Source organism: Cnephaeus nilssonii (genome assembly GCF_951640355.1).
Source record: "Cnephaeus nilssonii genome assembly, chromosome: 9".
Classification (NCBI taxonomy): domain Eukaryota; kingdom Metazoa; phylum Chordata; class Mammalia; order Chiroptera; family Vespertilionidae; genus Cnephaeus; species Cnephaeus nilssonii.
This window is the reverse complement of record NC_137080.1, coordinates 65871603-65886720: the sequence shown is the minus strand read 5'-3', so window position 1 is coordinate 65886720 and position 15118 is coordinate 65871603. Positions and strand designations below refer to the sequence as shown.

General features: G+C 37.8%; 1 protein-coding gene across 1 annotated transcript in view; it reads left to right on the top strand.

The window, feature by feature from the left end:
- COL19A1 (collagen type XIX alpha 1 chain) overlaps nt 1-15118 on the top strand; it is a 316298-nt gene that overhangs the window by 250194 nt on the left and 50986 nt on the right. Inside the window, 12 exon segments of the mRNA XM_079780963.1 lie at nt 1645-1698; nt 2386-2475; nt 3241-3285; nt 3393-3470; nt 5026-5061; nt 5168-5212; nt 5305-5358; nt 6653-6694; nt 11282-11386; nt 11471-11524; nt 11782-11835; nt 14738-14791. Coding sequence (XP_079637089.1) covers nt 1645-1698; nt 2386-2475; nt 3241-3285; nt 3393-3470; nt 5026-5061; nt 5168-5212; nt 5305-5358; nt 6653-6694; nt 11282-11386; nt 11471-11524; nt 11782-11835; nt 14738-14791 — 711 coding nt within the window.

Genomic DNA, 15118 nt, shown 5'->3' with positions numbered 1-15118 from the left:
TCCATTATGCATGGCCTTGGTTCAGTTCTCCATCCAGAAAAAAAGATATTTCCAAAGCTTCTGTTGTTCTTGTGTGAGCCTCCCAAAAGAACAAGTCTTTTGGCTGAAAATATTTCTATAATGCAATTGGAGAAAGGTCCTCAGGTTGCATTATAACCTATCTTTAGTGGACTCATTCTCTCTCCCTCTCTCTCTCTCTCTCTCTCTCTCTCTCTCTCTCTCTCTCTCTCTCCTTAAATGCACTTTTCTATCCATGCCTCCAAGTAAGCCATTTGTCCCATGGACTACCTCCCTAGCCTTCTGACACCTTTGGCACTGAGACATACCATCAGTCCTCACTTGAGCAAAACAAGAAAAATGCTTGCCCATATCTTCTTTGAAACTGATCTCTGTTTGGCCACAATTCCAGTATTCTCTAGACAAGTATTAGAATCTCTCCTTAGGCCATCATCTTGGAGACAGCTCCATGAACCCTTGCTCTGTTTTGCATGCTCCAGAGGTCTATCTTATAGTGCATTTTGTTCTGCTCCGTACTTTGAGCATTCAGTTCATAGAGCTAAGGTTTTTGTTGATCCCCTAAGGCAGTGAATGCACCATTACAGGTGTCCCTAGTGAAGAGATCCTATGGAAAGAGAAAAAATGTTGGTGGCACAGATGGAGCCACAGATGCCCATGAAGTAAAGGGAAGTGATAGTGGCTAAAGCTAAAAAAGAGAACAAAATCAAAAGGGGAAGGGCCCCTGTTGCTGAAATATAGTAAAAGCATATTTTTCTATTTACCCCATTGTCCTTCTGAATCATGTGATGCTACCAATCATCATGATCACACCCCTTCTTGGCAATATTTGGTTCAATTCTCCCTTGTTTAGTTTCTTTCCCACTATATCCTGGTTACTTCCCTTGAAACAACATATTTTCAGTAAAATTTTTCCTCTCTAAAATATCAAAATCAACCCATCCCCACACACTTTATATATTGAAGCTCTGTTTTCCTGACAAAGACTCAGATAAAAATTCTATCTAATAAAGAGGGAATATGCTAATTGACTATCACATCCTCACAAGGTGGTGGTGCCCACAGCCAATAAAGCGGGAATATGCTAATTGACTGTCACACCCTCACAAAGATGGTGCATCCATAGCCACAGGATAGTGGCACCCAGTCCCCTCAGCCCCGCCTCATCCAGCCTCAGTCCCCCAGTCCCCCCAGCCCTTCCTTATCCAGCCTCAGTCCCCCAGTCCCCTCAGACCTGCCTCATCCAGCCGGAGTCCCCCAGTACCCTCAGCCCCGCTGGAGAAGGCAATTAGGTGTCAGTTGGGCCAGCAGGGGAGTGGTTAGAGGGCTATCAGGCTGACAGGCAGAGTGGTTAGGGGCAATCAGGCAGGCAGGCAAGTGGTTAGGAACCAGCAGTCCCGGATTGTGAGAGGGATGTTTGACTGCTGGTTTCGGGATCCCTGCGAGATCAGGCCAACTGGCAGTCGGACATCCCCCAAGGGGTCCCAGATTGGAGAGGGTGCAGGCTGGGCTGAGGAACACCCCCCCCCCCCCCCGACCCCGTGCACAAATTTCATGTACCAGGCCTCTAGTGTCATTATAATAAGAGATGTTCTAATTGCTATTTCCCTTTAATTCTAAATTGTCTAGGGGTTGCCAGGAGAACATGGTATCCCAGGAAAACAAGGCATTAAAGGAGAAAAGGTATAGCTTCCATTTTACTCATTGTGCATATTAAGTGGCTAAGGCAGAGGAAGAAGCAGAGGGTCAAAGGGCATTGGGGCAGTGAAAGAACAGACTCAGGACTTGGCTGCCAGGATTATGAAGGGAAGTGACAGCCCCATAAACCATGGGGTGAATAATGTTCTGCATTAGTGGCAGCCCTGGTTCTGGCATAAAAACACAATCTGACAAAATGAACTAACTCAGAGAGGAAGATCTCGGGACTCAGAAAGTCTGCCTCAGACTCAGCTGCTTCCTCTGATATGGACCTTAGAAGTCTCAATCTTTCAGGACCTGTTTCTTGATGTCTATGTGGAAATAGTATATTAGTGTTGAACCATTTCTGGGGAATAACATAAAGAAAGCATAAAGATCAGCTAATGAGTTTTATGAATAAATGCCTTTATTGTGCATATATTTATGCACATATATATGTCATGATTCTGCAAAACTTATTGTTAACATGACTCACTATAAAATCTAAATGCACTTCAGATAACTAGAACAGTGCCTAGCATGAATTAGGCACTTACTAAATATTGTAGAAAGAGTGAATGAATGAAGTTTGACCGGCTATAATGACAATTTAAATCACTGGAAACTACTGCCTCCACACCTCCCACCATGAGCCTGGACAAGGAAGTAAGAATCTTACCGTGTTTTCCTCAGGGAGATCCAGGTGGGATTATCGGCCCTCCTGGGCTTCCAGGTCCAAAAGGTGAGGCTGGTCCTCCCGGGAAAAGCCTGCCAGGAGATCCAGTAAGTACCAGCTCTTTTATTAATATTTCCCCGGGAAGATTGTGAGTTATCCTTTGTGTGCTCCCAGTTTCAGGTCAGAAGTACAGGAACATGTTTAGATCTGCGGAAAAATAAATATTCATCTTATTCTTCAGCTTAGAGACCTAATCTCTTTGGAAATTTTATGCAAGCAAAGGCCTTTCTTCTGAAGAAAATGCACATACATGCACCATCTTACAGCCAATTTTGGAAGCTTCGCAGGCCCGCTCTGCAGAAGGCATAGATTCTTTCGGGATCTATGACGCCTAGTAAGGAACACCAGTTTTAAACAATAAACCTTCTTAGGACACTATGTTAAAACAGAAGAACTGCCTGAATTTTCCATTCTGGGGCTCCGCAGGTGTGGCCACAGGGGGTCATTTGAAGAAAGTGTCCTGCTGGTCCAGGCTGTTTCCAGGACATAGAAAACTGGTTAGCGGGGAAAATCTAACCAGTATGCCTGCTTTATATGCATTTTTCTCATCCCCTTTGACCTTTCATATTAATTAATAATGATAAATAGTTCTCAGTATCAGATGCCTTATTTTAAAGATGAAAAGGCATTCTAATGTAACTACATAAAACCCATACCCTAGTGAAATTTGTATTCCTGGTTTATTATTATTTTATAGAAAAGGGTTTATTCAAGAAAGATGAAGAGCAATAACATATTTTTGAGTTAATGATTTCTTAAATGTTATTAACCTTTTTAGAAAAAGAAATGTATGCACCTTTTTATTCTTTTAGGGACTAGATGGACATCCTGGAGCACCTGGGCCCCGTGGGCCAAAGGTATAAAAATATCATAGACGATTTTTAAAGAATTATTCATTAATATAATACAGCCACAGAGCTTACATCCCTTGGGCACTGCACTAACAGAAGCACCTCATTTCCAGGGTGAAAGAGGACTACCTGGTGTCCATGGCTCCCCAGGTGACATAGGCCCACCAGGGGTCGGAATTCCTGGCCGAACAGTAAGTGAAATTCAATTGAGTTTTTGAAACCCTGTTGATTCCAATATTGTGAAACAAAATCCAGTGACAAAATTTGAAAAGGAGAAAAGAATTAAAGGGTCTGAGGAGGAAATACCAATAAACACTGGTCAGAGGGAGAGAATTAAAGGGCACTGAGGTTACGTTACAAAGCACAGAGAGGGCACTCAGTGTGTGACTTACAGGGCTGATCACACATACATTGATTTTGGAATAGAAACAGTTATCTAACCTTTTATTCCTCTATTCTATATACTAAAAAGTACGAGTGAATGTGTGTACGATTATCAAAATACCTGCTATTAGGTTATTATAGATTACTATTTGCTTTTAAGTAGGATAAAATAAAAAGTTAATATTTAAAGTGAATGGAGTAAGTATGAATGGGATGATATGAAACATCTCTAAGTATTATCTTAAAGAATAGAGAAGAGAAGTTGTTTTTAATAGTTAAGACAAAGAATAGGCAGGTTTTTTTGCATGTTTTAGCTATAAGGAGAGTGCCTGGTAATAATGACCAGTGTATGCATACTTGCTGACTAAATAATAATAAGCAATAAAGCTTTTTATTTGCTGTTTTAAAAACACAAAGATTCTGGGCCAATAAAAGTGGAATACATGTTTATTTTAATGACATTTGGGAAATTGCTCTTGTAATGAAGTTATGAGAGCTAAAAGGAGGTGTCAGTAGTGAAGTCAGTTGTGTATTGACTACTGTTTTATTTTCTATGGCAAGACTATAAAAGTCCACTGGAGATTAAACAAAGTAAAAGAAAGTAGATCAGAAAATTATTAGGGGAGTGGAGGAGGTTGAAGCAAAAAAAATTAAAAAGAACACAGTACAAATAGACGGGGAGCAAAAGTAGCTTTGACAATAACAGTGCTGTGAATATTTATATAAAAAATAAGAAAAGGAAAGGTCTGTGAGCCGTTACTGACGCCAGTTGCGGGGAAACCAGCTCTTTACTTACTTGGTTGTCACTTCCTCATTCAGTGGTCCATGGTCACATACTGTCATCATTAGGGTCACTGATCATCACCCAGCCTCGTTTTAGTTACCCCAAATTCTGATTTGTTGAAGTAGAAACAGACAGCTGACTAATGTTTTACTTCCTACTCCTGTCACTGGACACCGGTTCTGGAAATTTCTTCAAACAGAGAAATGACACAAAGTAGAAGCAGGAGAAGGAAGCCCTGATCCAGTTACCCTGTGGGCAGTCAGTTTCTGAATAGGTAGAATTTGGATGCATTGTTTGTGTATTCATGAGGGTACAGGGACAGATGATGGTGCTGAGAGAGCAAAACCATGTGGCACCTGAGCCAAACCATGTGGATGTTTCCAGAAACAGGCATCTAGTGAAGTGTTTCCCTGTCACCCAAAAGTCTGGGCTGACTTTGCAGAGAGTTTTCAGGGTGTGCCTGGTGGCAAGCCGTGTGGTTCCACTAAGTAAATATCCATACTTAGCCCTTTATCCCCCTTGGATAATTTATGGACATTCCTGGCAGAATTCTGATCATTGCATCTCATTCTACTTAGGGCTCCCAAGGACCAGCTGGAGAGCCAGGTATTCAGGTAAGCTACTTAACCAAGTTATTAGGCACAGCAAATCCAGCTTGCTGACTTGGGTGAAATTACTGAAAGACCATCCTCATAAGTCACTGTTTCCCCCCTTTTCCAGGGTCCTCGAGGTCACCCTGGATTGCCAGGAACTCCAGGGAATGATGTAAGGACAGCCTTGACCGACTCCTCCCCCACAACCTGTTTAATCTGCACCTGTTCCTCTGTGCCAAGATGTGAACATGTTTCTGTTTTCAGGGAGCTCCAGGGAGGGATGGAAAGCCAGGTCTGCCAGGCCCCCCAGGTGACCCGGTATGTCAACAGACTGCCTGATTTATGTATCTTTAATACACCCAGAAGCCAAACAGCCTACCAAGCAAGTTTTGCTGTCCAAACTAATTAGAATGCTCGGTGACTGCCTGGTGATTTTGTTTGTCCCCATTATTTTGTAGAGGGGGAAAAAGTCAAGCTGTGTCAGCATTTTTGCGTGTGTGATGAATATTTACTTCCTAAGGGTATAATTCAGCTGTACAATTTTTGCCCCAGGCTGAGCCTTGGCATATAATGTCTCAATCCCATGGAAAATTGAGTTAAAATCTATAGCCACAATTTCTGTTCTTTCTAATGCTAGTGACTAAATGAATTTCATTTCTCTAAATGGAAGTTTGCAGGTAAGTTACTTACAATATGGTATGTAGCCATTGATTCTGTGGCTTTAAAATGCTGAAATGATTAGATTACAAAAAGTGTCTTGAGTGGGCTCTTACAAAATGAGTTTAGGCACTAATTGTGTGTTCCAAAGTTTTATTTTAGCCTAAATCTTGCTTTGAGTGACAGAGAAATCTTTAAATAGCCTCAGATTCAGCAGCTATAATTTGAGAGGCCATATGGGACATGACATTGTATTAAGAGTTTCGTATAATAAAATCCAAATCTGGCCTCTCAGTTCTAAGCCTCACAAATCCTTCTAGTTCCCACACTGGCTGGGCCCTGTGTGCCTTTATAAGCTACATGCAGAGGCATGTTTCAGCTGTACTTGAACTCCACCACTGAGTGAATCACAGTGCACCATCTGGGAATCTTGTAAAGTGTTACTTGGGTTTACAGTGTCTCTTTGAAGGGACAATTTAAGGCATGAGGCCAAAACACTGCCTGAATTCCCTCCGGATCTGTCTTGCCCATCCCTTAAGCCACATATAGGCTCTTTTAAGTTTCAGCGAGAAAGAACTTTAAGGCAAACTCATCCTGTAATTTTTATATTTTTCAACAGCTTGATAATTTGCCTGGCAGAGGAGTGATTTTCTTTGAATAAATGATTCACCTTTATGCATTATTTAAAACGTTAACAATAAATTGCTTCTCAGCCTTTTGGCTAAGATCAAGTGTAAAACCAGTAATACGGTAGGGCTGGCATAAAGGTTGCCATGGTCATGAAAATATAAAAGAGAGACACAGTATCAAAGCAATAATATGCATGTGTTTGGTTGTTCGTAGTAGAGGAATAATGAGTATTTCTTTAAAATGTCTACATTGTGCTGAATGTTTGCATCGTGTTGTGTCCCTGTATATGTACAAATACATGGATCTGCTTCTTTCTCAACCACAGATTGCACTTCCTCTCTTGGGAGACATCGGTGTTTTGCTCAAGGTACTTTGTTGCTATGTAAGAAATTACATGTTAATTTCCAGGAAAAATCAGAAAGGAAATCTTTACAAGAAATTGAGTTAATTGCTTAGCCTGAACTAAAATTCAATTTTTAAGTGGCAGAACATCTATAAGATAGAAAAAAGGAACATGTATTTTTATGTACCTTGCGCCCTTTATACTAATCCTTCTAGTCTCTCCTTCACACCACCCTCCCATTTTGGGTGTAGAAGGGCGGCGGAGGGGAGAGATGATAGTACTGAGATGAACCACAGGGAAGGAATCCTGTCACTGACACCCTTGAGTAGATCATCCTCTCTTCTCTTATCGGGTGTTTACTCACCCTAGCTCACCACTGAGAAACCTAATCCTTCTCCCTGTATCTGCCCTGGCCAGACCCAGGATGAAAACCAGTGCTTCTCAATAAACAGCTAGATTGCAAGGCTGTTTGATATCATGGGAGTTTACAAAATGAACTCTCAAGTTCCAAAGCCAACAATTGCCTTAACACCTGTTACTCTGTCAAATAAAAAGTATGTCTACTTCTTTCCATCTCAGAGGGAATAAATCTTGCTGCCATTTTTCTCTAATACTTCCCTGTATTTTATTTGTAAAACAGATGTGGGGAGAATGATAATGGGACATCCATAACTCTATGTATTTGCATTTCTTCATGGTATGCTAAGATAGAGTGAGCCCACATGAAAATCTGATTCTTTACATTATATTCAAATGTTAATGTGTTTTATCTGTCTGTGTGTGAATGGACAGTGTACATGTGTATACACACAGAGAGACACACATACATTTGGGCTATGTGTGTGTATATGTGATTTATTTTATATTCCTGGCATTTACCCAATGTTTTGTACAATTACTTACATAGTAGTAGGCAGGCAGGAATATTTGTTGAATTCAAAACACTCAGGAATTCTAGTATATGTACTTGTTAGGTGATTAAAGTTTTGAGAATAGATATATATAAATTAAGGTGACCAGACAGTCCCGATTTTTAACAATTTGTCCCACGTCCCGCGGCATTTTAAAAAAGTCCCGATTTTTGGAAAGAATGCACGACAAGCTAGGGAACAGCGGGAGGACGGGAAGGGAATATACGGTTTTCGGCGGCCATGTGGCTATTTAGCCAGGATATGAGTTTTATATTATTTTTGTTAATTTTATAATGTTAAACTTTAATAATAACAAATAATTGTTGAGAACTGATTATCGAGAACTGCTTATCAAAGTTCGCATTGTTGATCAGTTGTTAGAATTCGACCACCATTGTTTGGACTTAATGAACAATGGCATTTTTTGGGATTGGCAACAACGAAAACATTTTGTAACTGTCTCTCAGACGATACACATCGTACTGCGTGCTAGTAAGCTAGTTAAACAAGTGATGTCATTACAAATCAGCTATTCAGATAATTTAGGTAAGTAATTTATTTATTTATTTCATAAATACATAAATTTTCTTGAATTTAGGAGACAGTACTCGTATTATTTATATTTTATAGTGGCGGCAAAAAGTCTAGTGCCAGCTTTGAAAGTGACACTTACGACTTACGTTACGGCAAATTCATGACCTTTTAAACAAGGACAGCAATCTGCTAAAAAAAATTCACTCAAATGAGAAATATGCCAAAGAATAAAATAATATTATACATAATTTTTTATTTATTATATTTGTAAATTGTACTTATGTTGAAATTTTAAAAAATATATTACAATACTATTTTTGCATTCTATGAAAATTTTTGTTGCTCCATATAGACCAAATTTTTAATCAAGAACTCCCTCCCCCCCTCCCCCCCCCCCCGCCGCCCTTGGTCAATGGTGTCCTGTTTTACCAATGTTAAAATCTGGTCACCTTAATATAAATGTAAATATAAATTTCAATATGAATATATATAAAAATATAGAAGTTTTTAAAACCTTCAAAGGTCAACATTGTCTAATAAGTCAAAAAAGAATATTTATGGGCATTTCAGGAAGATCTTATATTTATTGAGTTACAATTACATGCCAGGCAGTGTGCTGCTCTACTTATGTAATCTCACTTAATTTCACAACAATCCTGTGAGTTCAGGCTGTGGTAGTATCCCCGTTCTGTAGATGAAAGACTGAGGTTCCCAGCAGTTAAGTAACTTGCTCAGATTCACACAGCTCATAAGTGTAACATGAGCATAGGAATACAGGTCCTCAGACATTGTCTCAGTACTTTACAATGCAGTAGTGTTGTAAATAGCAGAATTGTGTTATAACATTCCAAAATAGTTAGGGTTCTTTACTGTAAGGATAAAAAATTTATACACTTAAGCAGAAATGAATATCCCGATGGGATACTGGGTGGCTCAAAAAGACGGAATAGGCTCTGACATGGTGAGGGACCAGGACTGCAAGGCTCTTGGAATTTAGACAGATTCATCAGGGCAGCACCCCTCTAATAAAGCTCTCTGCCATTCTTCCAGTCCTAGCATCTCAGCTGAGGCTCTGAGACCCAGGAGAGCTGATTGGCAAGAGGCGGGCAGGACATGTTGACTGATAGTCCCAACAAACTGTATTCAATAGAATAGGAAAGCATGTAGTTCCCCAAAGCAAAGTCTAATACAGGAATTTAGATTGGGGATTGGCTCTATTAGCCCATCTTAATAATGCCATTTTAAATCCTGACCCTGTTATTCAACTCATTAACTTTCCTTCTCTGTCTTGAGTCTTTAGCAAATTTGGTCATCCTGATTTCTGTTTTCAAAAATATCTTTGATTAAAGTATTTAAAAGAGCTGAAATAATTCCAGACCCAAATGATACCCTATCAAAGACCATCGTGTAGGTTAATCTGTGCATTATTCCCTCTTTGAATGAGATTGTGTATTGGCTAATAATTGGTGCATTCTTATCCTCTTCATAAGGAAATCTTAAGACATTTTTTCAAGAAGCTTAATAAAAACTAATTTACCATTAATGAAAATTAATTTACCATTAATTTACCATTCTGGTAATCCTACACTAAAGAAAATGAGGACAGTTTGAAATGACACTTAGAAAATTCTATTGACTCTTAATGATTACCATATTTTATGTTTTATTAAAATAATCAATTGAATACTCTATTCTAAAATGTTGTTGTATATTGATATGTCAGGGTTTTGCTCTGTACTGATATACCACATTTATATGTATGTCTATAGATACAATAATTCATTTTCTTCATACTTTTTTAAATATGAAAAACTTTTTAGTTCTCTTAAGTCCTCAGGCATCTCTCTCTCATTATGGTTTTTCAGACATTATAAGTGGTAGTCTACAATTGCATATGTATTTTTTTAACTCCTCTACCAGCACATTGCCTCTGTAAAAAGATCCTGATGGTAAAATTAGTTTAAGAAACAATGTACACTTTAGTTCCCATTTACATATCCCACCATGAAGAGAACTAAGAAGGCCTACCATGAAGAGAGCTCTAGCCCAGCATTTTTTTAAGACAAATTGCCTTAGAATCTTTTCACTATCATATAAAATTAGTTTTCCAGGGAAACTAATTTATTTGGAAATCAGACTTATGCTAATATTCAATGGGTCAAAAATATTGAACTTGAATAGCCATGAGCAAATTTTTTTCTAACTTCACAATAGCAAGCTTTAGTTCCCTCTTCATGTTTAAAGAATCTTCCCTTTGGTGAAAAGGATGAAAGGGTAGAGGCGTCTAGTGTCCTATCTTCTGTCAACTGTTAAAACTAAACCTTCTCCCCCATCCAATGGTCCCTATTCTGTGCCTTTCCTGATAATATTTTTATTTAACAATTTATTTAACAATAAGCCTTTCCAGGGCTTTTTGCAGACACTTTTTCTTTAGATACATGATAAGATGTTTATCTTGGAAGCTCAGACAATTAATTTAAAGCCTTTCCCAATCAGCTAAAGGTTACCAAGAAGGCAACTGAAAGGTAATTCCACTTATATTTCCTATCTGTACTTGGATCTGACATAGAAGTCAGGTCCAAGTCACTCAAGTAATTATTTCTCACATGAGTGCTTCCATTGACAAATAAAATGTTGGTAAACTATGTAGAATTCTCTAACTAATTTTGCTCTCAGAAAAGAAAAATCCTTTCTTCACAGCTTTCTCTTTCTTTCTCTTTTAAGAATTTATTGTACTGGCTGTATGAGCTCTGTAATCTTGCTTGTTATTCTAAACTATAATGCCACCTCTCTTTTTATTCTTAATTTCCCCACCTCTTTTTTAAACATGCTACTAGGCAGTTGAACTCAGTCTACGTTCTTGACTGTCATGTCTATTCCTTATTTATTTAGAATTTTCCTTTTAAATTTCATCATATACATGTTTCTTAAATAACTCACCAGTATCAGAAATAGATATTAGTGACTAGGTACATAAGTAGTTTTTACTGCACAAAAAGTAGTCTTTTCAAATTGGATAAATTAAGTTTCTGAAAGTGATGATATAGCAATTGTTCTATCACTTATCTCTGGCAACAGTTCAATTAGAACTCCAAATTTGATCAAACCTCCCTTTTATAGATGACTTTCATGAATCTCTCAGTCACCTTGTCTTTTTACTCCTTAGAATTTTTGTGGCAACTGCCAAACCAGTGTCCCCGGGCTGAAAAGCAACAAAGGAGAAGAAGGAGGCGCTGGTGAGCCTGGAAAGTACGATTCTATAGCCCAGAAGGTAAGAAGGCAGGCTGGGTGTGGATGGTCTTCGTAGGTGACATGTAGTGCCTTCTCTCAGATCTGTTACTCCCCTGTCCTCCAGGGTGACATAGGGCCACGGGGTCCTCCAGGAATCCCAGGCAGAGAAGGACCAAAGGTAAGGAAGGTCTCTTCTTCACTCTCCTTTGTGTGACCTCCAATTCAGTGTGAAAAAAGGAAAACCTGTTTTAAAATACACTACTTCTTGCAAAATATTTTTGGAAAATTGGTATAAAGCCATTGGCAAATGTAATTTATTTGTTCCCTAACTCTGTCCAAATTATATGGCCCAAGTATTCTGAGAAGAGATACCGTCATTGTTTCAAAAGACGACAAAGTGACTGAGTGTACTTGCTGAATGTATTGTCTTTTTAGGGAAGCAAAGGAGAACGGGGCTACCCTGGGATACCTGGGGAGAAAGGCGATGAGGTAAAAGATTCTTCTCTGATAATATAGTCCTATTGATTCTCTTTATGTAACTCATCAAAAGAAAGACATCAATTTTTCTAGAGTTCATTTTTAATACTGAAACAAATAAAAACAAAGACTTAGGTCTTTTCAAATGTTAGCACATTTTAAATATATTAATATGTTAAGGTTTATTATCAATGGTCCAGTTTTTAAGACAATGAAATTAAAACACAAAGTTAATATATCAGTTGCTATGTTTCTATTTTCATGTAGCAGATGATAATTCCAGCTCTCCCAAAATAAAAGCCAAGGGTTGTATAAGGGAAAGCCAGCGGGGGGGCGGGGGGGAGGCGGTGAGGGTAAGAGATCAACCAAAGGACTTGTATGCATGCATATGAGCAAAACCATTGGACACAGACAGTAGGGGGGTGAGGGCTTGTGCTTGGGGGTGGGGGTGGCCGGGGAGAGGTCAATGGGGGGAAAAGGAGACTCGTAATACTTTAAACAATAAAGAATTTAAATTTTTTTAAAAGACAATTAAAAAAAAAAAAAAAGCATGGGGTTAGAGAAGGGGGTTTCACTGACAAATATCCCAAGATAGCTAGTAGGATGGGAAGAATAGTTAAGAACCAATCTAGGGATAAGAACAGCCCCAGAACTCAGCAGGACTTGTCTGGAACCTGGCTCTAATATGATTCAACTTCAATGACCTTGTTTTGTCAGTGTGTCTGCTCAACTCTCAAACTCTTGGGAGAAAAGAATCTGATTGTACTAGCTTAAATCAGTTGCCCATCCCCGGACTAAGGTTCAAAGTCAAATGTGCTTTTGAGATGATGGTATAAGTTTCTGACTCAAAGCCATGGTGATGCTCAGGGTATCATTCTTTTCCTGCATAATTCACATTAACTATTAGAAAAACCTATTAGGATGATGAATTGTTGTTAGTTTAAACAGTTTTGATGCTAATAATTCTTAATGAAAGTAAGTAAGCCATCTGGCATATATTAACCTTGATATTAGTGCAGAATATCATAATGGTATGAAGTAGATCTATTTTTTGAGTTGGAGTTTTATTTCAAATTATAAATGATCATTGTGTATTATTCTTTTTCATTAATATTGATCCTATTCTAGAAAACTGAGGATTGGCTCTTGATTTTTTCCAAGTTAAAAATTGAAGAATAGAAATATAACATTTATTTTCATTCATAAATAAAACTGTAAGGGCATTTTATTTTCAAATTAGGTAAGAGTTGTTGAGTATTTGCTTTTTCATGCTCCATAGAATGTTTCATTGAAATACAAGCACAATATCTGATTTTAATATTCTAATAGCTGTTAAGTGCCTAGATTCAAGAGGTAGGCTTCAGAGGCGATTGAGAAGGTAATGACAAAAAGACCAGGAAATAATTGGAATTCAAGGTTTTTATAAGGGACTCTAAGTCAAATTTACTAGAAGTTAATTTTTATTGATTTAACAGGATAGATACTTCATCCTCTTGGTGAATTGAAATCCATTGCTATTACTCCTCTGCTATTTTAGTGTTTTCTTTCTTAAGGACACCTGATGGACCTTTACCAGAGTACACAATATCTTGCACAAGACTCTTATTACATAGGGAATTCCAGAAAGTTAAGTTCTATCTGGGAACTTAGAGACAGGAGTTGCCTGTTTGTTTATTGGTCTTAGAAAAAGTGACATTATCCTCTATGTTTTTTGCAGATGTTTCACAACTCAAGGTAGCAATTTGTAAGTTGCAAATAGAACACACATCTTATAGTCAAAGTAAATTCTTGCTTGGAATGCAGGGCTTCCTACAATATCTCAGAATAATAATTGATAAGTAGGACATGAAAATATTGTCAGCCATAAATTATTACAATGAATAAATAAATTTTCTTGTAGCAACTGGGCTAGGACTTGCAAAATGAAAATATCAGAGAAGGGAAAGAACTTAGTGGTCCCTGAATAACTATGCAATAAATTTTAATTTATATTTTAGCTTGGCACTATATGCTAAATTGACTGTCCTACTCTTTAATATGTATTCATCTTCTTTAATGACCACCTTGTCTTCTAAAATTATCTTATTGCCCTTTATGCATCCATAGTAACTTTTACCCTTACTCCAAAATTTCAGCTTGTTCAGAAAAAGACTGCCGAGAATGATTTTTTTTATTTATGGACTGAGGTTTATTTTAAAGTTTAATGTGGTCATCAAAGGTTAATGAGTCCCAAGCTTATAAATTAGACTGCCTAAAGACTCACTCAGCATCTCTAGGCTGATTCAGTGCTGAAACTAAAAGTAGCGAAAAAAATACATAAGTAAATGCATATTTTATACATGTACATATGGAGAGAATTTTATGAAGATGTTGGTATTTTTAGATAAAGCAATTTGTGGCATAGCATTTCTAATTTCCAGATATTTAGAGGTGCCATTCCCAAAGTAATTTTTTTCCTTTCTACTTATACACCTGTAAAAAAATTAATGGTGGGTAAATAAAAAGAGCCAGTACAATATCTTAACTCATACCATTCACACATGTACATGCACGTGTGGATGCACACACACACACTCACACATAGTATTGCCAGTGAGGATGATATCATCTTGAAGAAAGAATATGTCCACATTATTTAACACAAGCACACACAAGATTTTCCCCAAGACTCTTTTATTTAAATTTATCTTTATTGTTGAAAATATTACAAATGTCCCCCTTTGTTCCACCATTGATCTCCTCCTCCCCGTTACACAAGACTCTTTGAAATCGAGTATTTGTAATAGGGCATATATCGTGGTTTTTGATTAGTCGACATAGATGTTTAATTTTCAATAGTAAAATTATTTGGTTAACTAAAATGCCTTGTTTTCACTGATGTGATAGATTTTATGGTAGGAACTATCTCTTCTAGGGTCTTCAAGGAATTCCAGGCATTCCGGGTGCTCCAGGTCCAACTGGACCCCCTGTAAGTATTTGCTAGAACTGTTCTGCCATGGTTCTTATCTGCTGGAGTGATGAAAGGTGAACTAATATTTTTCATTGTTTTTTGTTCTCTGTGCTTCTATGTAGATTATCCAGCTGTTGCATAGAAAAGTAGCATCTACCATCTCAGATTTTCATTTAGTATTACTTAAGGTTGTTCAGGGTTGCTACCTGACCAGAAATCAGTCTGGGATTAAGCTAGTTATTTGAAAACAAGTTGGATAGAAAAGAACATTCCATTTTTTAATTGTAATTTTTTGGCATTAACCTTTGGAAGAGATATTTAGATGGTTACACCCTTACATTCTTG